The 23,319-nt window shown below is 43.4% G+C and overlaps 4 protein-coding genes across 4 annotated transcripts; 1 reads left to right on the top strand and 3 right to left on the bottom strand.

Moving 5' to 3' along the window:
- Positions 1–569: 569 nt before the first annotated feature.
- LOC100846732 (pumilio homolog 3) lies at positions 570–6,654 on the bottom strand. The gene is made up of 11 exons (XM_003572903.4): positions 6,432–6,654; positions 5,285–5,974; positions 4,049–4,898; positions 3,418–3,976; positions 3,157–3,298; positions 2,938–3,045; positions 2,613–2,825; positions 2,415–2,525; positions 1,844–2,038; positions 1,114–1,288; positions 570–1,001 (listed from the first exon to the last, which is right to left on the bottom strand). Exons 2-11 carry the CDS (start codon positions 5,921–5,923, stop codon positions 961–963), a joined length of 3,033 nt encoding a protein of 1,010 aa, XP_003572951.1. The 5' UTR covers positions 5,924–5,974; positions 6,432–6,654; the 3' UTR covers positions 570–960.
- A 1,704-nt stretch (positions 6,655–8,358) lies between these two features.
- Positions 8,359–11,638, bottom strand: LOC100836870 (thioredoxin-like 3-2, chloroplastic). The gene is made up of 5 exons (XM_003570363.4): positions 11,264–11,638; positions 9,586–9,660; positions 9,432–9,498; positions 8,940–8,957; positions 8,359–8,856 (listed from the first exon to the last, which is right to left on the bottom strand). Exons 1-5 carry the CDS (start codon positions 11,590–11,592, stop codon positions 8,758–8,760), a joined length of 588 nt encoding a protein of 195 aa, XP_003570411.1. The 5' UTR covers positions 11,593–11,638; the 3' UTR covers positions 8,359–8,757.
- A 37-nt stretch (positions 11,639–11,675) lies between these two features.
- LOC100846118 (pentatricopeptide repeat-containing protein At2g27610) lies at positions 11,676–16,264 on the top strand. The gene is made up of 3 exons (XM_010238569.3): positions 11,676–14,588; positions 15,826–15,883; positions 15,960–16,264. Exon 1 carries the CDS (start codon positions 11,804–11,806, stop codon positions 14,426–14,428), a length of 2,625 nt encoding a protein of 874 aa, XP_010236871.1. The 5' UTR covers positions 11,676–11,803; the 3' UTR covers positions 14,429–14,588; positions 15,826–15,883; positions 15,960–16,264.
- A 957-nt stretch (positions 16,265–17,221) lies between these two features.
- Positions 17,222–19,871, bottom strand: LOC100836559 (probable protein S-acyltransferase 15). Its single transcript, XM_010237673.3, has 7 exons — positions 19,533–19,871; positions 19,169–19,261; positions 18,976–19,077; positions 18,835–18,903; positions 17,987–18,085; positions 17,797–17,892; positions 17,222–17,639 (listed from the first exon to the last, which is right to left on the bottom strand). The coding sequence occupies exons 1-7, from the start codon at positions 19,791–19,793 to the stop codon at positions 17,550–17,552; spliced, it is 810 nt and encodes a 269-aa protein (XP_010235975.1). The 5' UTR covers positions 19,794–19,871; the 3' UTR covers positions 17,222–17,549.
- Between the last annotated feature and the right edge of the window lie 3,448 nt (positions 19,872–23,319).

Genomic DNA, 23,319 nt, shown 5'->3' with positions numbered 1-23,319 from the left:
TTTGGATAGTAGTCCCTCCATTCCAAAATATAATTAATATGTTTTGGATAGTAGTCCCTTCATTACAAAATATAAGATGCTCTAAATCTGTCCTAAGTCAAACACTTCAAAATCTGATAAGTTTATAGAACACTGCAAAAATCTACAATATCACATTATTATAATGGAGCATAAAAATATATATAATGACGGTTTAATAAAACTAATTTAGAGTTGTTGTATGTGTTGGTAGATTTTTTTAATAATTTTAACAAATTTAACTTAAACTAATTTAGAGTTGTATATGTTAGTAAAGTTTTTTAGTCTTAATCAATTTTAAGAAATTTGACGTAAGGATGGAGATTTTTTTAAGAAGTTTGACTTATCTGTTGTGCATATTATTTCATGGATTCAGTCACTGGAGGACGGTATGCAGCGTCATGAAAAGTGCAGCAATTTGCCAAAATAACACAAAGACAATTATTTTGACGGTTAGCTAGTTTGCAAAAGAGTAAGACATATGGCATATAATCCAGACGAATGACAAATAAATTTTGATGTATTGGTACTCTCAGGGCTGCATGCAGGCATTTGACGAACAGAGACATGCATTTAATTTCTGTGAAACGTCAGTAAAGTAAAAGTCTTTACAGAGATGGAACCTTGTACACTGATGAAACCCAAGGCAAAAGGATCTACAGGTGTCCTTGCTTCCCATCATCTACCCTAAATATTTCAGCTAATTGCTTCCATGCTTTGCCTTTATATCTTACTTGAAGAGGGAAAAAACGGTACAAATATACAACTTCTCTCCTTTAGAACAAGCAAAATCTCTTCTTTTTATTCCCAGAGGCCCCCTCCTTTATTTACATCAAAGGCTTCTTCGCAAGCTTTAACTTCTCCGATGGCACTGGACAAGACTACTGGTAAGGCTAGCCTCGCTATCTGTCTGTACAGGTGTTATTCTGTCAAACTAACCATTCAATCTCTGCAAGACGACGATGAGACCCCGATACGCCTTTCTGAAATGCCAAAAGTTTAAAGCAATAAGCAAACACATCTGCAACCAGGAAATATACAGAAGGGAGAACGATGAATTGCCATCAGCAGGACCAGGGGCTTGGAATTTAGTACCTCCTGCTGCAATAAGTTTCTCAACCCGGGCAACTATATGTTTCCCGTAGGTGTATCTCTTCAGTGCATTCAGGTGAACCTTGATACGTGAAAGAATCAGTTCACGGTTGTGGTCATCGCAAGTCTCCAGAACCTTTTGCACTACATAGTTAGCAAACTGGTCTTTCATCATTGCCTGGAGAAAAATAGTTGCACATCAGAAAACTGCGAGAATGCCAAAGTTCAAGCACGAGTAAGACAGACCTATGGTATCCCCACTTTGCATGTCAAAACAGAAAATGAGGTAATGAAAACATATTTTCACGCACATAGTATAATAAAGTAATAAACAAAACTCAAGTTCCCCAAGACATCATAAGCAGCCATACAACTGCTAAATAAATACATAACTCATGTACTCCCACATTTTCGTCCAGGTTTACAAGACCCACATAAAATTTTGTGCCAAACTTTGACCAAAAATTGCATTAGTAATACGAGTTTATTGTGGCACAAAAATGATATTGTTGAATTCATATCGGAAAACACTTTCTAATGACGTAACTTTTATATACATATATTAAATATTATTTGTTATAATTATTGGTCAAAGTTTGGCATAAAATTCTGTGTGGGCCTTCTAAACCCGGACGGAGGTAGTATATTACGTAAATATCATTTTACTTCCTGTCTACAGAGTATGTTATGAACAAAGAGAAAGTACAATTTGATAGCTGGTCAGAAAACACACCTGCAATGGCTCATTCTCATCAGTAGTGCCAAGCATTTCATTAATTAGAATCTGACGTTCCTCATGAGAACCAAAGGAAAGGCATTTCTCAACAACATTGGAGGCAAACTTCTGTTGGCTCATCTTCACGATCTGTCCGGCAAGTTGTGTAATTATAGAAGTACGTTCTTCTGGTTTCCCGTATTGCAAGACATGCTACAAAATAAGAAACAGGAAGCTTGTTGTGTATATTGATGCAAGAAATTTGAAGTAGAAGCTAAATGCTAGTTAATACAGCAATACAAGCGAAAAGTAAACAGAAAAAACTGTCCATGATCATAGAAGAGCACGCTCAACAACAAAAAAGAAACCGACTAAAAGTATGTACAAAACAGGAACAGCATATTAGATTAGATGATTCAAAACTAAAACTACTTCTAATTAGATATACAAACAAGAGTAAGCACATGCACATGGTGAGTTACTGCCAACTTTTAAGACAAGTTCAACATAGTGCATCCTCTCTCATTGCTATAAGTGAAACTAATGTTTCAACCACAAATATTTAACAAGCAAATGAATAAGCAGTTACCTGGATAACATAATTGCCATACTGGTCTTGTGTCAAAGGAACCACAGACTGCATGATCTCTTCCATCATGGCATTTTGTGTGCTTTCATCATCACAGTGCTCCAAGACTCTCTGGTTGTATACAATTACAGGTGGGTGAATTTAGCAAGTTTTAAATGGAACACATCCACTAAAACCAGATATGAGTTGACACAGTACCTGAATAACACGGCAACCATATGGATGGGTGGAAAGGTCAACCACATGTCCATAAAAAGCAGAAATAATAAACTGTATCCTTTCTTGAGGGATGCATTCTATGCACTTTTGGATAACATGATTGCCATTCTGATCACGAACACATTTCATGATACTTCCATCTAGCTCCAAAGCCATTTGTGTTTGATGTTCCACACCAACCACTTCTAAAGCCTACAGCAGAATAGAATGCTCATAAGACTCCAGAGCTAAGTGGTTGATAAATCAAGACCTAGTCTTTAGAACTGGTTTGGAGAGGGAAATATTCAGTTTTAGCAATACCCACCTTCTGAATCACCCGGCAACCATACATTTGAAGACTCAGCTGTAATACATAACCCTTCAGTAGGCTTGCCAGTTGCTTCTTTTGTGCTTCAGTCCCGTATTCGAAGAACTGTCAAGTGCAAGCAAGGTTGAGAAGTCTTAACTAATAAGATACATTCACAAATTGTTGATAGAATAAATCAAATTTGTTTCAATAGAGTTGCATAAAATGGTTGCCCACCTTCTGTATAACATAATTTCCAAAAACATCAGTCATCAATGTTCGTGCTTGGGGAAGGATTTCTGGAAAAATGGTGTTTTTCTCTTCAGTAGAAGCTGTTTCAAGTTTCTGCTGTATAAATCGACTTCCGTACTGATCCGAGCTGCAGAGAGAGAGAGAGAGAGAGAGAGAGAGAGCATATTAGAATCCCATGTTTCCTAAAAAAAAAGAATCCCATGTAAAATAGCAATTTTAATCTGTTTAAAGTCCAGGAAGTAATACCTGAACTCAACCACATGACCAACAATATCTAGTAGCTCAAAAGATCTGGTCTTATTGGTCTTGAATTCCTCCAGCAGAGAAGACCCATAACCATTATCTATTAGACCATTTTCTGAACTCCATGATCCCACAGTTCCTCCAGTGGTGCTCCTTGCCATGGATGGAATACGCGTTAGCCTATCTCCTTGCCTGACATGGCCCTGAGGAGATGAGATAAAAGGGCTAGATGTTGGACTTGATAAATATGCCATTTCCATGCCATATGCTGGTTCACTGCCATAAAGAGTTGGGCTAAGACCACCAGATTTGCCCAAGTATGGCATACCATACTGTAGCTTCTGCTGAGCAAGCAACGATCCAAGATAAGCTTTTGAAAATCCAGGACCACCCAGGTGGCCTGAACCAGGAAAGTTACTCCCACGGAAAGGACTCATGTTTGCAGCTGCACCAAGGGGAGAGTCAGAGTTCGCCTGCAAGTAATGCGCATACACTGTGTCCATTGGTTGGCCCTGAAAACCAGGCCCCCCTTGATTTGAATGAAGGTTGACATATTCATCATCTGGACAGGAAAACACAAGTCAGGAAACGATGGAAGCGAAAATAACGGGGGACAGAGAGATTGAGAGAGTACCAGTATTCAGGTGATTGTTCAGCATGGATGAACCAGAATTTCGTGCACTGGCCTTTGGATGTCGTCCAGACACATCAACGTTTGAGCTATTACCATTCAGGTTCTGGTATAGATACGCAGAACCAGTTGGGCTCAGAAAAGATCCCTTCTTGTGGGCATTGCCATGATTTGATTGTGTAGGAAACTTGCTCTTACTTTCAGCTGCCAGTTTATTCATATTTGAATTACTGAAGTTACTGCTACCATTTGGAAACACTGCATATTCTGGGGTGTTTAGTGACTCTACATCAGCACTTTGAACTAATTTCTGCTGAGGAAATTGTATATGTTCATTTGGAACATTAAACAGCACGTCTCTTTGATCACCAAAGTTCTGGTAAATGTGATTTTGCACTTCAGTTTCTAAATTGGCCATCTTGTTGTTCCCAGAGAGGTTTAAGTTGGACATAGCAGATAGAACTGTTGCAGTATCAGAACCATCATGATTATGATGAGAAGCAACACCTGCGCCTTCAACCTTCTTATCAGCTTTTGCCATCCTAACTCCAACTGGAGGAAGGCATGGGCTTGGAGCCCTCTGAATCAACTGAGGGTCAGGGGTGGTGCTTCTTGAGATCGAGGAGCCTACTGCAGAAGCAAATGTCTGGGACATTGAAGAACCTAAACTTTGGACCCTCACAAGACTAGGTGAAGTGGCACCAGATCGAAAGCCATTAATGGATTCAGACCTACTCTGCAGTTGTGCTTTTGATGAACCAGATGATCTAGTTGGGTTTGGGCCCTCAAAAGCATTCCGGCTATTAGAGCGTGAAAGATGACCAGCTTTAGCAGCAGGACTGCTCATATTTTCCTGTCATGGAAACCATTCTAAATCAGAAAACAAACAAACAGAAACTTGCATGCTACTGTAGACATGAATGTGATCCGTTGTAGTGGTAGTGGCCTATAAGCATGTGTGCGAAGTACCAACATTGTATTATTAGGTACAAAAAAAAAGTCACCTCTTCCATGCATCAAATTAAGGTATGAACATATATTTTGCTGGGTCAGAAGGCTAAGTGTTGCTTGTGACCAATCAAAATAACACAACATCAATCTCAAAATAAGAACACGACATCAATCGACCAACAGCTATAACTAGACGAGCAATAAATTTCCGTTCATATAAAGCATTTACTATTGAAGGTAAAAGCATGATCATAGCAAAAGCAAAACCAATAAGTAGAGATTTTCAACCTGCAAGGCATCCGCAAAGCTCTTGCGACGGGATCCAAGTCCATTTACATCAGACAACCCAATGAGCCCATCAGTGCCTTGCCCAAGCCACTCAGATGATTGCTGACGTGCGAGCCCATTCCTTTCACCTCTGCTCATTCCATCATTCACAAGAAACTCCATACCATTACCTTCATGTGCTCCTGGCTGCACAGAGAACAGAGAACCTCCACTCGCCACCTCCGAGGGCCTCCTCCTTCTATCCCCAATGCCGCCAGAAACAGCCTGAAATCTCTGTGCTGTACGCCAGTCCTCCTTCGACACCATCGGTGCCGGCAGCCTCGGATTGAGGTGCTCATTGCTGTAGTAGTACTGCAAGTATGCTGGGTGAGAGAGTATCTCCTCCTCAGATAGCATGTCACCGACACCACCGCTGCTGCTGCCCCCGCCATATCTGTCAACATGAGCTGGGGGCGCAGCAGAGAAGAGCGTACCAACGGCAGCACGGGCGCCCTGAACAGTAGGGGGAGCGCTGCCGCTGCGGTACATGTTGAGCTCCTCAGCAGAGGAGCCATGGTTCTGGTCCATCAGCACAGCCTGTAGGTCACGCTCAAGGTCCTCAAAGGTGGGGCCAGCAGCTCCGGCCGGAGACGGCGCCATCGCTGCCTTGATCACAGCCTGCTCTGCCTGCCTTCCTTTCCACACAAGAGCCTGAAACCAACAACAAGATGGCGATCAAAATCCAAACTCCGCACGCGATTGTCAACAAACACACGAAGCTTCTGCAGAGAACTCGATGAACAGAACGATCAGAAGCAGAACCTCAGCCAAAGAAAACAGGCAGACACACAGACGCAAAGGAAATCGACCCAATCCCAAGTTAATCCCATCAATTATGTCCCCAGACAGTAAAAAGAACCAGAAAAGCCCCCACCTATGGCGGCGGACTTGACGAGGGTTGAACAGAAGCCCCCAATTTTCCCGGAAAAAATAAAATAAACCCACTGCTATCTAGTATCCACACGACTACTCCACCAAGCAGCCAACAAATCGGCAACAAACAAACAAACAAACAGATTGGAGAACAAGAACATGGATATCTCGATTAGCAAACGGGGGGCTCCGATCGAGAGTAACTGTGGTGTCGGGGCGAGTTAGGGTTCGTCACCTGTGACAGACGGGAGGGAGGAGGGAAGGAATCAATCCGAGTCCGGGTGGATGGATGGATCTCCGCTCCACGCCAGGTCCAGCGGGGCGGCGCGGAGGGGGGCGAGGACGGCTACGAGAGGAGGATTCGTTGGAGGTGGCGGGCGCTCATGGGTGGGGGTGGGGTGGGGTGGAAGGAGGGTTCGGCGGAGGGAGAGGGGAAGAAAGGAAGGAAGAGGAAAAGGAAGCTGTGTCCTCTGTGCATTCTCCTCTCTTGTTGTATTGGCCGATCGGCCCTCTCCCTTAGCTAGGAAGTGGACCCAGAGAACCATACCTTATTTTTTTCTGTTATATATACTGTATTATTTTCTCAGGAAAATAAACCCAGAAACAATATATGTGTGTGTCGATCTGAAAATTTAAAGTATTGATAGAACAAGTGTTTGACGATAACACATGGTATAAATATCCAGGAGCCATGACATCAAGCGAATCCATGGTGTCACTTCCTTTTTGTCTCAGCGGAGTCACTGACACTCGACCTCCGACTCACTCCACTGACGTAAGATTACCGTGGTTTCTTCTATCTTTGCTGCATGAGAGCTTGACTCTGGTTTTCTATTTTACAGTTTTATATGGTTGAATTGGTTTAGGATTTTTGAAACATTTAGGATAAGGGCATTGATTTCCTCCTATTTTCAACCTTTGTAGTCCTTGTCAGTCTTGGTGGTTAGAGGGACCGAAAGCGATGGCTATCATTTGCACAGAGGATCAAAGCGCTTTTGTAGTATCAATCAATATTTTGTGGTGGAATTTTCAGCCGATATCTAATTTCACAATCGGATCACAAAAAGTAACCGTATTTTATTTTATATGGTGCAAGTCACCAAGCCAAATGTCCTCACAATGTTGTCGTATGAGTGCAAAGACGAATATCGATTCTCTCATTGAATATAAATTGTGTATAGTGGATTCAATGCATTTTTAGACTCGGTTTGCGGTTGATGAGCAACGTCACTTTGAAATATTTCATGGTCTCTCGGTATTACGAAAAAAATGGCCGGAATAAAATTAGTTAGTTAGCGAAATGATAAAGCTGATGAGAGCTGGGGGAGTTTTTTTTTCATAATATAAATAGAGAATCTAGTCTTAAAAATAGCGATTTGGTTAGGATTTTGGTATCGGGAAATTCATAGGAGTGGCTGCCGCCCGGGAGAGAGACCAAGCACAAAACGTAAAAAGAATGCACAAGAGGCGGAAGTAGAAAGCAACGTGTGCTCTTTTTTTAATTTTCGTTCCCGAGAGAGACCCATCCTTTGTCTGGCTGCCCCTATGGATCCACCGTCCATCAGAACCCCACACGAATCTTACAGCATCACCATCCCATGTCACTGCTCAGCTAGGATAGGACTGGCGGGTGGGCTCTACCGCCTGTCACAGTGGGTCCAAGAGGGATAAAGAAAACATGGTCTTCTTTGAAATTTTGATAAGTCAAACAAACAGACAACTCTTTTTTGGTTGTTATTTTATTATCCTGAATTGCAGGGTGCAAACATAGTGCGTTTTTTTTATTACTCCTACTTTTATTTTTGGCAGACACAAGGAAGTGCTGAAGTTGCAATCATATTGAAAGAAAAAAAATCAGGCAGAGAAAAGCATTGGATCTTGTTTACAGTTGGGAAAAATATAATACAAATAAAGCATGCATGCAATGCAAGGACTAATTGAGCATTATTGGAATATACAAGGGAGCCTGTTTGCCGCTGCTGCAGATTAAATACTCAGTTAGCACACTCTTGGGTTTTGATCCAAGTCAACATCCATCCCAAGTGACATAGTATTCCTGAACACACCAGCATAGTTCTTACCTCTCTAATATATACCGTTAAGTTTCATGTATACTCTTTGTATTCATATACTTGTACCCAAGGCAAGGATCATCTGAGTAGTGGATTGGTACCATAGCACTCAAACATGAATTCTGATTTCTGGAAGGTCGTTGACTCAGTATCTTATACTACTGACTGATGTAAAAAGCCTTTAATCCCACTAACTAAAGATAATAGACACATCATGAACATCGTAGGAATGAAGCCACCAGTAGCTACATAGTACTTCATACCAATCCTCTAAATTCTAAAGAGGACTTACAACAAGTGAAGCCCCTCTTTCTTTAAGAACCCTAGGTGTTTATGCATGATCATTATACAACACTAAACATATAGCTCAGTCTTCAGAGTACGTGTTGATGACTTGATGGTTGCCTCGTGTTATTTTCTCCGTTTTACACGTGTTGAAAGGCATGTCTTGTCGCGAAAAATCATCGTCGCACCAAAACACACATTGGATTATTCCTCCTGCTCGATCATACTCCGAACATCGTTGATCACCAGCCAAGATTTGTGGCCGCCAATCACCTCAGCCTGCTTCAGGGAGTCACTCCACATCTTTTCAGGACAAAAAGCAGCAGCATCAGGATATACAATGCCAAGATGGAGACCATAAAGAAAGAAACAAGATCAACTTGTACCTGTATAGCAGGCATCTTCTGCTCGAGTTCCGCACAACAGATCACATGCATTAGACAAAAGAAGGCATTAGTGTTTGATTAATATATATGTACGTGGAGATCCCAACATATATTTAGTTGCTGCAGGACAAGATAATGATGAATCCAAATACATGATGGCGAGATCTTTGGTATGCTCTCTGTTACCAAAGCTAAAGGATAGAGCAAACAACACTTGGGTACAGGTTGCAGAAAGCCGGCAACATACAATAAATTTCCCAGGAGGCAACCATTTCCTCCAAAATAGGGAAAGAAGAACAAGAAAGGAAGCCGAGAACTTCTAAACATGAAAAGGACGGAAGGAAGAAATGCAGCATAGCAGTGTCTTTGGATTATTATTACTTAGGAAGCACACTTGGGAGTTGGAAATCAATAAAATGTTTCTCTATCATTATTCAGTATTCACCGATGAGAGAGCACTGAAGAGCCAATCAAGTTCATGTCAAGACTTACTGTTACTCCTGCACGATTCACAAACTTCTGCGGGACAGCATTGACATCGACACAGTAGAACTGAATTCTGCATAACAGGTTCGGACAGAGATCATCAGTTTGCCAGCGACTCCTGTGACACGGTGCTTTATAAAAGTGGCAAACAAGCTCTAACCTTGGATAGTACTCTGCTGCCAACTTCTCCAGCTTCGGCTTCAGATATATACATTTTCTGCACCAACTCGCCGTCCTACATATTGCTAGTATGAAGTCAAATCTCAGACTGGAAGACACTATGAAAGAATTTCGACAGTTACTACCATGACAAACGACTACTCAAAGTACAACTGGGAAATGGTAATCCCTTCACAGATCATGTGGCATCTAAGAGTATTGGAGTGCCTATGTTCAGGAATATATGCAAGGTAAACATGCTCACCTTGTACAATGGCACTACTTTCTAAGTAGTAAAGATAATACAGATAAGCAACATGGTGATTACTGAACAGATCAAGCAGAACCAGAAGCAAAGAATCTAACTGGCTACAATGAAAAAGCAGAAACCTGCAAGAAGAGCTCCATATCTTTGTTTTTAAGGAGAACTAGACTTGAAACCTACATCCATAGCCACCGAAATACTGAGCTCTATTACAGTCACAGCCAAGATTTGAGTTCTCAGGCATGGTTGAAATGCCAATGCAGAAGCAAGCTACTCCCTCCATTCCAAAATACACCTCATATAGATTTGTGCACTTGGACCAATGCAGCTCTCGTTTCTAGTGCCTGACCACTCATATTGGGTGAATATAAATGGATATGAGTAATTGGACGGATGCGGGTACCAAGAGAAAAATGAGGTGTATTGTGGAACAAATGAGAAAAATCTATACACGTTGTATTGTGGAATGGAGGGAGTATAAGAAAAACACAAACTGTCACACCCTGTGTTTATTGTCCAAGAGAACCTATGAAAAAAAAATTATTTGCTTCTCAAATTTACCCCGAAGGCTTATTATTTCATGTAATTTCCTTTTTTTTTCCTTAATGGATCTATTTGGAATTTATTTTGCTTTTTCCTTATTCCTGAAATTGGTCAAACCTAGAATTTTTACTATTTTGTCCGCACATGATCATCGTTATTATGTTACATTAATGTATTTATTACTAGTTAGTTTAAATGCTCATTTTACTATTTTGGCAACTTACTTATGATATTAATCCCTGTCGGTTGCCTGTGGGCTTGGCAATAACGATGGGTGCATGAGTTATCTTAATAAAAAATTTATGTTGCAGACTTCATTTTCTATTCGGCCCCTTGAGGCAATGTGCAAGGCTTCGACCATAATGGTCTTTTTTGTGTAAAACTAAGTTTCGGCAATGCACAGATGCTATGCTATTCAGTTCGTTGAGCACACTGATCACGGATTCACGGGATCACTGTCTGTAAGCACAAAAGTGTGTCCCCACACAAACTCACATAATTAGAAGTAAATCGCCAAGCACATGCGAAGACATATCAATTACGTGTTTTCTAGGTAAGCGAAGGTGAACTCTTCAATTGCCACTCAGACCGACCCTTTCGCGGAAGATACCGGCAAAGAATGCTTCGTCTGACGCCAGATGAACAACGATGCACAAGCTACCAAGAGCCCCTAACCCCTAAATATGACCAATAAATGAACCCTCTTTCATTCAAGACAGAAGATTTACACTCCGATAAGGGCAATGCCTATTTACTCGTAAGGCCTAAACCAAGACGCTGAAGCTGCATGATCCATAGTAAACATTCCATCCTATGTGACCACTGTTGTGAATCCTAAATTCCTAAGAAACCTAGTTAGTTAGTTCGTTACCAGAGCACGACGAGGGGGACGCCGCGCTTCTGAGCCTCGGCGAGGACGCGGTCGAACTGCTGCTCGCTGCCGACCGGCTCCAGCTCCACCCACGCCGGCCCCTCTTCCTCCCTCGCCTCGGCTGCCGCCGCCGCCAGGTGAAGCCCCCGGCGCAGCGAGATCGAGGAGACCCACCGAGCGGGGGGCGATCTGGAGAGCAACGCGAGGCGAGGTGGCGGAGGCCGTGCTCTGGCACGGGCACGGGAGAGCCCCGCCGCCGCTGCCGCTGCCGCTGCTTCCCCACCGGCGCCGGTGGCTGCCGCGTAGGCGGAGACGGAGGCGGTGGCCATCTTGGGCTCGTCCGGTTATCAGTCCCGGTGGCATCGCACCATAAAGTCCCCTATCGACCCAAGGTCAAACTCCAAACTGACTGGACTAGTTCCGCCTCACTGACTCACTGGGCCACCCTGGTGCCAAAAAGGAAAAGAAATGTAAGAACTCTCGGCCATCCCCAAGTAACCGCTGCGGCGCGCCTAGCGAGGGGAGCAAAGTAGTGGTGGCATGGCACTGAGGAGTTCGCTCCCAGTTCTCCTCCGGGGCAAGCACGCGGCGGCAGTCTTTGGGTCGCTGAAGCCGTTATCCGCGCTCGCCTCGGCGGCTCGGCTGGAGGATGACTGCGCCGACACCTGCAACGCTCCCGGCGCGCGCCAGGCGCTCGACGGAATGCCCAGCCGGGACGCCGCAGCGGGATCGAGCTCCAACCCCGTCGCCATCGTCGACTACGGGCGACGCGGGAAGGGACGCGGGGAGGCGCTGGACCATTTCGTGGATGTGCACCGGTGCGGGCGCGTCCAAGGCGCCGCGGTGTCCCGCGTTCTCAAGGTGTGCGGGTTGATCCCGGACAGGGTTTCCGGGGAGCAGCTGCATTGTTTGTGCGTCAAGTGCGGGTTCGATCGGGCGGAGGTCGGCGTCGGCACGGCGCTCGTCGACATGTACATGAAGTGCGGCGGCGTTGAGGACGGGAGGGTGGTGTTCGAGGGGATGCCCAAGAGGAATGTCGTCACGTGGACTTCGCTGCTTACAGGGTATGTCCAGGGCCGGGCGTGTTCGGATGTCATGGCGCTCTTCTTTAGGATGCGCGCCGAGGGGGTATGGCCGAATCCGTTCACGTTCACGAGTGTTCTCTCTGCGGTGGCGAGCCAGGGCGCGGTCGATCTTGGACGGCGTGTGCATGCTCAGTCGGTTAAGTTTGGATGCCGCTCGACTGTGTTTGTCTGTAATTCTCTGATCAACATGTACTCCAAGTGTGGGTTGGTTGAAGAAGCCAAGGCTGTGTTTCGTCAGATGGAGACCAGGGACATGGTGTCATGGAACACGTTGATGGCAGGACTTTTGTTGAATGAGCATCAACTGGAAGCCCTGCAGCTGTTCCATGACTCACGAGCAAGTATGGCGAAGCTGTCACAGTCGACCTACTCCACGGTGATCAAGTTATGTGCTAACCTCAAACAGCTGGCCCTGGCACGGCAGCTCCACAGCTGTGTGTTAAAACACGGGTTCCATTCAGATGGCAATGTAATGACAGCCATTATGGATGCCTACAGCAAATGTGGTGAACTGGATGATGCCTTCAACATATTTTTACTGATGCCAGGATCTCAGAATGTCGTTTCATGGACTGCTATGATAGGTGGGTGCATTCAGAATGCTGATATTCCTCTTGCTGCTGCTCTTTTTAGCCGGATGAGGGAAGACAATGTCAAGCCAAATGAGTTCACCTACTCGACAGTGCTCACAGCATCAATACCCATCTTGCTGCCCCAAATTCATGCCCAGATTATCAAGACCAACTACCAGCATGCACCATCTGTTGGAACTGCACTTCTTGCCTCGTACTCAAAGCTTGGCAACACTGAAGAAGCCCTCTCTATATTTAAAATGATTGACCACAAGGATGTTGTTGCATGGTCTGCAATGTTGTCTTGCTATTCCCAAGCTGGCGACTGCGATGGTGCCACAAATGTTTTCATCAAGATGTCCATGCAAGGCATGAAGCCAAATGAGTTCACTATCTCTAGTGCCATCGATGCCTGTGCTAGTCCAACCGCTGGGATTGACCAGGGTAGGCAGTTCCACGCTATTTCGATTAAGTACAGATACCAGGATGCAATCTGTGTAGGCAGTGCGCTTGTCACCATGTATGCAAGAAAAGGCAGCATTGACAGTGCTCGAATTGTCTTTGAGAGGCAAACAGATAGAGACTTGGTGTCATGGAACTCGATGATATCAGGGTATGCGCAGCACGGTTATAGTAAGGAGGCCCTTGATACATTTCGACAGATGGAAACTGTGGGCATCGAGATGGATGGTGCCACATTCCTCGCAGTTATTGTAGGATGCACCCATGCTGGCCTTGTAAAAGAAGGCCAGCAGTACTTTGATTCTATGGTCATGGACCATAATATCAGTCCCACCATGGAGCATTATTCGTGCATGGTGGATCTCTATAGCCGTGCTGGTAAGCTAGACGAAACAATGAACCTTATAGAAGGCATGCCATTCCCAGCAGGTGCAATGGTATGGCGCACATTGCTAGGTGCTTGCAGAGTTCACAAGAATGTTGAGCTTGGGAAGCTTGCTGCACAGAAGCTTCTATTACTTGAGCCGGATGATTCAGCTACATATGTGCTGCTCTCCAATATTTATGCGGCTGCAGGGAGGTGGAAAGAGAGGGATGAAGTGAGGAAGCTCATGGATTCTAAAAAGGTGAAGAAAGAAGCTGGATGCAGCTGGATTCAGATCAAGAACAAAGTCCATTCCTTTATAGCCTGTGACAAATCACATCCTTTGTCTGAGCAGATATATGCAAAGCTCAAGGCAATGACAACCAGGTTGAAACAAGAAGGTTATTGTCCTAACACTAGCGTTGTGCTTCATGACATAGCAGAAGAGCAGAAGGAAACCATGTTGGTTATGCACAGTGAGCGTCTAGCTCTTGCCTTTGGCCTGATAGCTACACCACCAAGGACACCCCTTCAGATTGTCAAAAATCTGCGGGTGTGTGGGGACTGCCATATGGTAATGAAGATGGTTTCATTGATTGAGGATAGGGAGATCATCATGCGAGACTGCAGCAGGTTCCACCACTTCAATGCTGGGGCCTGCTCCTGTGGTGATTTCTGGTGAATGGAGCACAAAACATAAGGACGATGGATACAGTACACTGGCAATGCCATGCTCAAACAATATCACTTGCAATCTGACTCTGGGGTAAACGGATATGGGTTGTCTTAAGCTGATGTCAGCTACAAGCCTACAAGTAGTCGTTCTGCTCGCCTGTTTGCAGGTAAAGCATGAGCAACATATACTGCACTATGTCTCCTCTACTTGACATTGGTCTTGAAGGACCAACAAAAAATGTATGGAATATGAATATCAAACCGAGTGCTTAGCTAGCATTCCTATATACCTGCCTCTTTGTGATAATTATGAGGGTCATAAGAAGTATCATCTTTGGGGTCTGGTTAGTATGAAAAAAGAATACAATGGGTTGGGGATACCCAACTTAAGGGAACCGAACCTTTGCCTGCTAGACTCCTGGATTAGGAGATACTCCCTCCGTTCCATAATATAAGGCGCCCACGCATTTCGAGGTCCAACTTTGACCATCAATTAGACTAACAAAATGTGAATGATGTGTTATACAAATTATACCACTAGATTCATATCTGAAAGAAGTTTCCGACGGTATAATTTTTATAATACATAATTCACATTTTGCTGGTCTAATTGGTGGTCAAAACAAAATCTTGAAATGCGTGCTTGCCTTATATTATGAAACGGAGGAGTATAAGTTAGATAATCATAAGCTTTGGAAACAGATCACTGATTACAAGTATGATACTAGCAACCCAAACCTCTTTTACTGTTCTGAAAAGAATATCATGTGGGCTAGTAAGGCTGCCAAACTTGGCTACCATTGGAAGTAGGTAATGGTCGATCAATTAGAGTTTTGGTAGGACTTGTGGCTTGGAAATGTCTACCTGGCAGTTATGTTCTGGGAAGTTTATGTTATCTGCAATGAGCAACATAAGACAATATTTGAAATCTGGGATGGAAAGACTTGTTGACCTTTAGGAGGAATTTTGATAGAAAACTGATGGAACAATAGAGAGAGCTGCAACAGATTCCTGTTGCTATCTCTTTGACTGAAGTGGCAGATTCCTTAATCTGGCGCCTTCATAATTCCGGTCTGTATGAGGTTCATTCTCTTAAAGGATTTTCAATTTTCGTGGGATTACCAAGTCTACATCCCTGCACTGTGGCAGTTAACCATTCCCCCTAGAGTGCATGTTTTTCTGTGGTTACTTTGCCATAATAGAGTGCTCACTAGAGATAATGTGGCAAAATGACATGTACCTGACAATACCTGTTTTGTAATAATCCAAACACACCTGTTGTTCCCACCTGATAGATTACAGTAACTATTACTTTGATCATGTGAACCATGTAAAAGGTCACTGGAATCTACCCTGCTATTTACATGGCACTGCACATGTCAATAACATGGTATCTCCGTTCAGGTCAGCATAACTGCGATTTCAGCTGGAACGCCAGCAAGGTGAAGGACAATCTGTGCAGGTGCATACTCTTGCAGTATTTGTCTATGTTCTGCTCATTTATGTTCTTTATTCTGATGTAAGTTATGCATGCTCAGGCTGGAGATAATAACCATGGTGCAGCGTTGCAGATTCCAGAGTTACTGCTGAGTTCACCAGGGGCTTGAAATTTCAGCAGTTTAGCTCAGTTTCTCTGGCAGGAATCTTTTTATTTCTTGTAGCCTCTTATCTTATGTCTTCCTGTTCTCTTTCGTTGCCGCTAGTATTTGAATACATGTGTCTGATTGATATCGTCTTGTTGCCATTCTATGTAGTCTGAAATTGCATTAAGTATATGCAGATTCTGAATAGCGATCTAATGTAGTGGAGCAGAATTTTATTGATTCTATGTATATTGAGCAGAGTTGGGGTGTGTTTGGTTTGCTTCCAATGTGTGCCATGCCAAATTTTTGGTCATCGACCAAAATTTGGTGGTTGTTTGGATCATTGCCAACTATTTGGCAAGCCAACTTTCTTTAGCCAACTCTAGTTCAATATTTTGGCAAAAGTTGGCCAATTCAAGGGCAACCAAAACTACAACCAATTATTTGGCTTGCCAAATTTTGGTAGGGCAAGTGTGGGCTCAAACCAAACACACCTTTGATCTTTTCTTATGGACTATGGTGCGTTCAAATGAAACCAGATGGAAATTTCAGCTTTGGAGGGCAAATTGTAAGGTGCCATGTTGTAGATCTCTGGGCAATGTTCAGCATTTGTATTGGAGCTATCTCATTTGCTATCCTCAAGATGCCTGAGATCCTACTCACAGGTGTGCCATGCGTAATGTGTGAATGTTGTTTTAGACAATCCATGCTTAATATCTGAATCTTTGTTCACAATGTATGGAAGTATTGTTTCTGATGTATCAATATATCTTTATCTTAGCCAGCCTTTTGGCTACCAGAAATTTGTACAAAGATGAGCTAGAGCAAAGCGGTAATCACAAGAATTTAAAGACTTGTTCATCACAGAAATCACAAGGAAATTGATAGTTAAATTTTCATCTTAGAAACTCCCTTGTTCCATCTGTAACACAAGAAAGCCATTCCTGTTACCATGGTCAACGACCTGGAAATGTGAGATAAAAACTAAAATGTAAACAAAGTGAAAATATATTTGACGTCTAATGGTAGCCTCCCTGGTTCCCTGGCAGTACAAGATTTGGAACTGCACAAGCCAAGAAAACAAATAATAGATGTTGTGATGTAATGGTACTTAGATAATAGACAAAGTTTGATTGTCATTTTTTAGGCTTCGTATGCCTTTTGATTTTGGCCGTGACATGTACTGCAGATGGGTTCAGAATTTAAACAATGAAGAATATCAAACAAAGCTTTGACATTTCCATACCCATGATGTGCCATTTCAAAGGCCAATTTGTGATATACACATTCTGGTTACATTTGCAATCGAACAATTCTGTATAAATATGAACACATAAAAGAATGCTTAAACTCAAGCCACTCTACACACGTGTATAAAGTTGAACTTTACATGCTGTTACAATATCGTGGACAGTTTCCAAGCTCTCTACATCTGCCTAGTGATAACAAGCCAATGTCACAACTCATAAGTGATCAATTTGGTCACCAAATAAAATTGTACATCTGCATATTGTGTATATGTGGCAATGCTGTTCTTCATCTTGATCAGTTGTTCGTGTTTTGGAACTCGGTGCCGTCCTTTAGGTGTCCTGTTGCAGTGGGACAAAGCCAGCAGAGAATGTTTGGACCCATGATCTGCACAAATGAATCAAAGGTTCAGCTAACTGAAGCACCAAAAGAAAACAGGTGATGAGATTGAAGTATGTAACATTGATAAATTTTCAACACCAAATTCGAATGCTTGGACACTGAAGTCATGAATGTCACACGTTTTTATATATTGAAGCAGTACCATTTGAATATTCTTCATTGTGCCTTGATCAAACCGGTGGCGATACTTCTGTCCACTCTTCTCCGCGAGCCACTTCGCTCTAAATGCTTCTCGGTACTGATGTAAAGGCCGTCATAAAAAAATCAAACACGGTGTACACCCACCAAGTAACTATGAGGTACAAGTCTGGAATCCAAAACCAGCAACTTACCTCTATGGTAGTCATGTTATGACATATAAGATAGATGTGCCAGCATAATAGAGAACCTATTATCAAGCACAAGGAGAATAAGATAACACCGGCCAAGATCTGCATTTTTGTTACAACACCAGACAATGTTACAGCTCAGTTAAAGAATCATACAAAAAATTACCATCACAATGAACATCAATTGTAACTAGCATATTTATGCCAGTGGCCATCCTGCTTTTGCTAAACCAGGATAGAAGAAAAGCAGCAGACCATTAATTTTCATTATTATCACATGATTTCTACAAGCCTAAAAGGCTCTTCTGCAAGTTATCCATCCTGCAACTAAGTTACCACCAGAGTTTTCCTTTTCTGGCTTCTGAAGTTACCGATCAGTTTCAGTTGAGTTAAAATCCATGACAAACTCGCAACTTGCAAGACCGGTGACAGAAAAATATCCACTCTCTCAAGTGTTATAGCAAAGGAGTATATAATCATTTCCCTTTGTACGGGCAGGTCAAAGTACATCTACATGCACCAATAACCTCCAGTACAAGACTGATGTGATGGTCCATGTCCTGCTGACACCACAATCAACCCTTGGGTTTGGCTACTGTATTATCGTAGAATATAACTGGACAGAAATGTCCTTTGAGCTTCATGACAAAAAGGTATGAAGTATAATATTTCTGGCATTAAGCATACTAGTGCCGATATCGATGTAAACTGAAAAAACAAATAGCATGGCAATCCATAATAGAATGGTAAATCAGCTAGGAGTAAGTATAACTAATATTCTATACAACAGGAAAGAGATTGCTTTCTGTGTATAGTGAACATCTAATTCAAAACAATGGACAATTCCTTACGTGGATGGCCTTCACATAAAGAATACCAAAGTCATGCTCTGTTTGGAAGAGATCACATAGAAATATCACCTGCAACATATTTTTACGCGATTAATAAATGCTTTGTAAAATGTCCCAACATTGGTACACATAGAAGCTTACCGATGCATAAAGAGACCCTATAGTTGCATTCAGGATGCAGATGATGAAGGGTTTGTAGTTTGCATAGCCCACACAGTTGTTAATCCAGACACAATGGTGATCCTGCAATTGAAACCATAACCAAACATTTTTTTTAACACAGCTTCATTTAGCAATTAACAGAATCACTACAAACATAGATAACCATACCTACCATTTTCAGAACACACCTTTTGCAGGCCTTACAATGGTGGGTTCGAACAGGCTTGTGCATGCAACACTTGTCGCAGTACCTTGATTTCAGCCCCTGTTGCCACCAAATCATGAGCTTTATGAGGGAACTCTCCAATAATTTTTTTTATGCTCCTAGATTTAAAGTTGCGGGCCTTGTGGCAACCCAACAATTACTAGTGAACGACGAGACGAAATCAAGACAAACGCAACAGATTCACATTGCAGTGATACGTGGACCGTGTAAGATCGAATCAAACATGGAAATTTGACCTCAGTTTACGCTTGGAGATGCAAGGGAGTGGAACAGGACCCAGGAGAAGGGGCGAGAGATCTGGGACCTGTACCTGCGGGTCCTCGGCGTCGGGGGAGAAGGCGGCGGGCACGGAGCCTGGGTCCGCGGCCGCGGCGCAGAGGAAGGAGAAGAAGCAGGCGGCGACGACGAGGGAGAAAGCCGCCGCGTGGGCGGCGCCGGCCGTCGTGCCGAGGCCGAGCCAGTGGTCCAGGAAGACGAACACCGTGGAGTAGTACCCCAGACCCATCGCGGATACCGCCGCCAGAACGGCCGGCGAGGCCGCCGCCGCCGCGACGCCCCTCCTGCGCGCCATCTCCGGCCGGCGAGGTCGCTCGTCCGTCGTCGTCCCCTTCCTTCTCGGGGCCCCTTCCCGAGCTTCCGCCAAGGCCCTTCCCTTCTTCACACTTCGTTGGGCCTGGGCTCCAGTATGAACTACTAATGGGCTTCAGTATCAACCACTAGTCATGGGCTTTACGGTAGGCCATAATCCCGTGATGGATGTAGCCCTACGGAACGAATTATTTCCATGAAAAAACCAAATCATATTATTTCCATGATAAATGAAAGTGAAATTACGATAAATAAAAATAAAAATAATGCTTTTTATAATACTACCGTATATTTATTATGTTGACGTGTGCATTGGTGGGTGCATCATAATTAAGCTGTCTTGACTAGGCAGTCATTGCATATTGGTTGGAGAAGCTAGTGGTAGTACTTTAGCATCATTATGGACTACACTAAACTACGACTTGGCATGGCTAACTAGAGCAAGGCACGTAAAAAATAAGTTGGATTGAACAACTCTTGCCAAAGTTTTTTATATGCCAGTATTCATTTAGTCAATGGAAACTTTCTTGGGAACTAAAGACCCTTTTGAATCAAAAAGGAAAGATCGATCCACGAAAACTACTGGAGTAATTGTCTTTCTACGTCTCAGATCAACGGAGTTTGGTTTGGTATTATGTCGGATTCTTGTATAATCCTGTTTCATACATTAGATTTTTTTTATATTATTATTTGGCTAATCAACTTTTATCTGTTTCCATGTCTATTTTTTCAAAACAGGTCAAGATATTTCTTTTAGCATAACACGGTTGTTCACTTTGCGGTTGCTGAACTGTGTTGGATCGATGCGGAGACTGGGTGTTCTCCTTCTGAAACGGTATAATTTTTAGAGGAAGGAAGTTTATATCATGCGTGGCAGACCCGGCATGACATGACATTGTACGTACCTGGAGATTAATTACGAGTTACGATTGGTCGATGGACCGTACACCCGCGGTACAATAATCATCGGTCGACGCATGGCAAAATAAATACGAAACCAAAGATGCGTGTGGCCGGGGGCAGTGGCATGGATGGATCCAGGACACTGAACAGTGGGTTTCCCCTGGGCTGCACCAAATGGAGCACCACGCCGCCTCCCTCAAAATGATAACCCCAGTACGACACCACCAGATCCCATCTTGTATCCCGCATTCAATCAATCCTGCATCCATTCGTTCATTTTGGTGCTCGTGGCAGTACACTGTACGTACGCACGCACGCCGGCCATTTCTCGCGCGAAGAGAGAAGGCTCCATACAGGCATGGCATGTACCCAGCGGAGCAAGAGAAGGGATGGATGAAGAAGGTGACTGGGACGTGGGGCCGGGTGGGGAGAGAGAGCAGGTTTGTTGAAGACTAGTCCGGCTCGTGAGTGGTGGGCCCCCACCTGCGCTGGGCTCAATTGGATCGGGTACTAGGTTGTTGCCCACAACGCGGGCACCAGGGCCCACCCCCACCCACCATCCACCTTCACGCCCCACTTTTCCCCTTCTCTTCCTCCGACTCCCCTCCTTGTCATGCAGGTTTTTCAACCCCTCCCTCCCTCTCCCCTGTCTTCTTTCTTCCGATGAGATAGCTCGACTGGGTTTTGTCGACAACAACAAACTAAATCAGCGATCTGATTTGGTAGCTAAAACAACAACCTCGTGCATTGGTTTTCTCACAAGGGGATAATACTTAGCAACACACGGGGCATGTCCTGAAAGGCCTCTTCTAAATTCCGTCAACCTGCGTGGGGCTGCTTAGTGACCGATGGTTGTTGCGTATGCATCATGTTGTCTTAGAAAAACATGCATCTTATATAGTCGTGGGTCGTGACGTATGAGACGAAAACCGGTTGCAGGGCGGCGCCCCTGGTATTGCCTGTGTAATCAAACTTCGATGGAAAGAGAGAGAGAGTTAAACTGCAAGCAATGGATGCATACACTGCAGGCATATGAAACTTTTAAAACGGAGGGACGTTGTCCCTGCATGATGACGGGCCGTTAATGTTCAAAACCTCGGGTATCCAGCTGGCAAAGCATCCCATCGAAAATGATGTTTGATTGCATACGTGATTTTGTTTCAACCCACGTCAATTCATATGGCTATGTGTCGACCTTTCCACGGGTTACCGTCCTCCGCTATTTAGTACACACAGATCCGTGACTCACATGGAACTATATATATGCAGTAACACGTCACCCCACGTGCTGCTGTCCTCTGTTATCTCGTACGACTGGATCTACAAATTTCCGCCCGGTCACAAATTCTAAGTAAGATAACTAATTAATGTTTCGATTAAAAAAAGTCTCCGGAGCTCGAGATCCTCTTATTTAGCCACGGGTGGAGCGCTCTATCGTCCTATGCTGCAACGACCTCCTCGTTTTTACTCTTTTTGTGAGGTAGCTAGAGAGAAGTAGAGAGGTGCAGTGCAATCATGCATGTGTACTGCTGCTGGCTGCTGCCTTTCCTTCTTTCTCCTCGTACTACTGTCCTTTGTTTCATTGCAATCAACAATTCTTTGTATATACATGAGCTAGTGGTGATTCCCGGTGGGTGTAGGAACCAAGGATAAGTTGATTGGTTACCTAGTACGGAGTAGTTCTTATTTTTAGGATCAAGTCCATCGAATCCAGGAACGACCTTAAACATTTGCAACTTTTAAGGTTTCCTATATATATATATATCTGCTCTCAAGCTAGCACCAATTAAAGGGGAACTGTTGACATATATTTTTGCCCTTATCTTTGATCTAGAAAAATGTTGCTTTTGGTACAACTAAACCTATGCATTCTCTCTCTTTGGCACTTTAATTTGCACTCTATTAGTTACTCAACTCATGTTTTGGGACACCAGCCTTTTTTATATAGCCATGGAGTTTGCTTTCTGTTTGCACCTTAATTTTCCATCTGACTAAAGCTAAGTTAACACCTTTATTCCCTGTCCATCTGATGTCCCCGAACATTTGACTATGTTTGGAAGAACATCTACATATTAGACTACAAGCTAGGTTACCTTTCAGGTGGAGCTCACCCTTCCTTTTCATTAGGATAATATAATCTCGTATAATTTTACAATAAAGAGTAGGTGCAATATTTGCAAGGCTAAGTAACTATATATACACTATCAGTTATTCATCCGTGCATGAAGTTACAAGAGTACCCCATGTATATATAGCTAGCTGGAATCAAATCATATCCAATGTGTACATTATAAATAATAACAGCTTCAAAGCGATGTGTCAAACACAACACCTCTGTAATTACGACTTTCCTTTCTTCTAAATGAAAAGGCAGTGCTCCTGCCCGTTCCCAAAAAGAAAAAGCGATGTGTCATGCACATGTATATATGCCTTCAACTCCAAGCTAGGTTTCACCTTTGAATTGCTCGAAGAACACTAATCCATATACGACACATGCCAACAACTAGCTAGAAAATGTATAGTCCTAAATTTGCAAGGGTTTTAGTATTTGAAAGATGAAATGAATCTATGTTGTTTTTGCAGTGCAATTCTTAGCTTACTTTGGA

This window comes from Brachypodium distachyon, chromosome 3, assembly GCF_000005505.3.
Source record: "Brachypodium distachyon strain Bd21 chromosome 3, Brachypodium_distachyon_v3.0, whole genome shotgun sequence".
Lineage (NCBI taxonomy): Eukaryota > Viridiplantae > Streptophyta > Magnoliopsida > Poales > Poaceae > Brachypodium > Brachypodium distachyon.
This window is presented reverse-complemented; position numbering and strand designations above follow the sequence as displayed.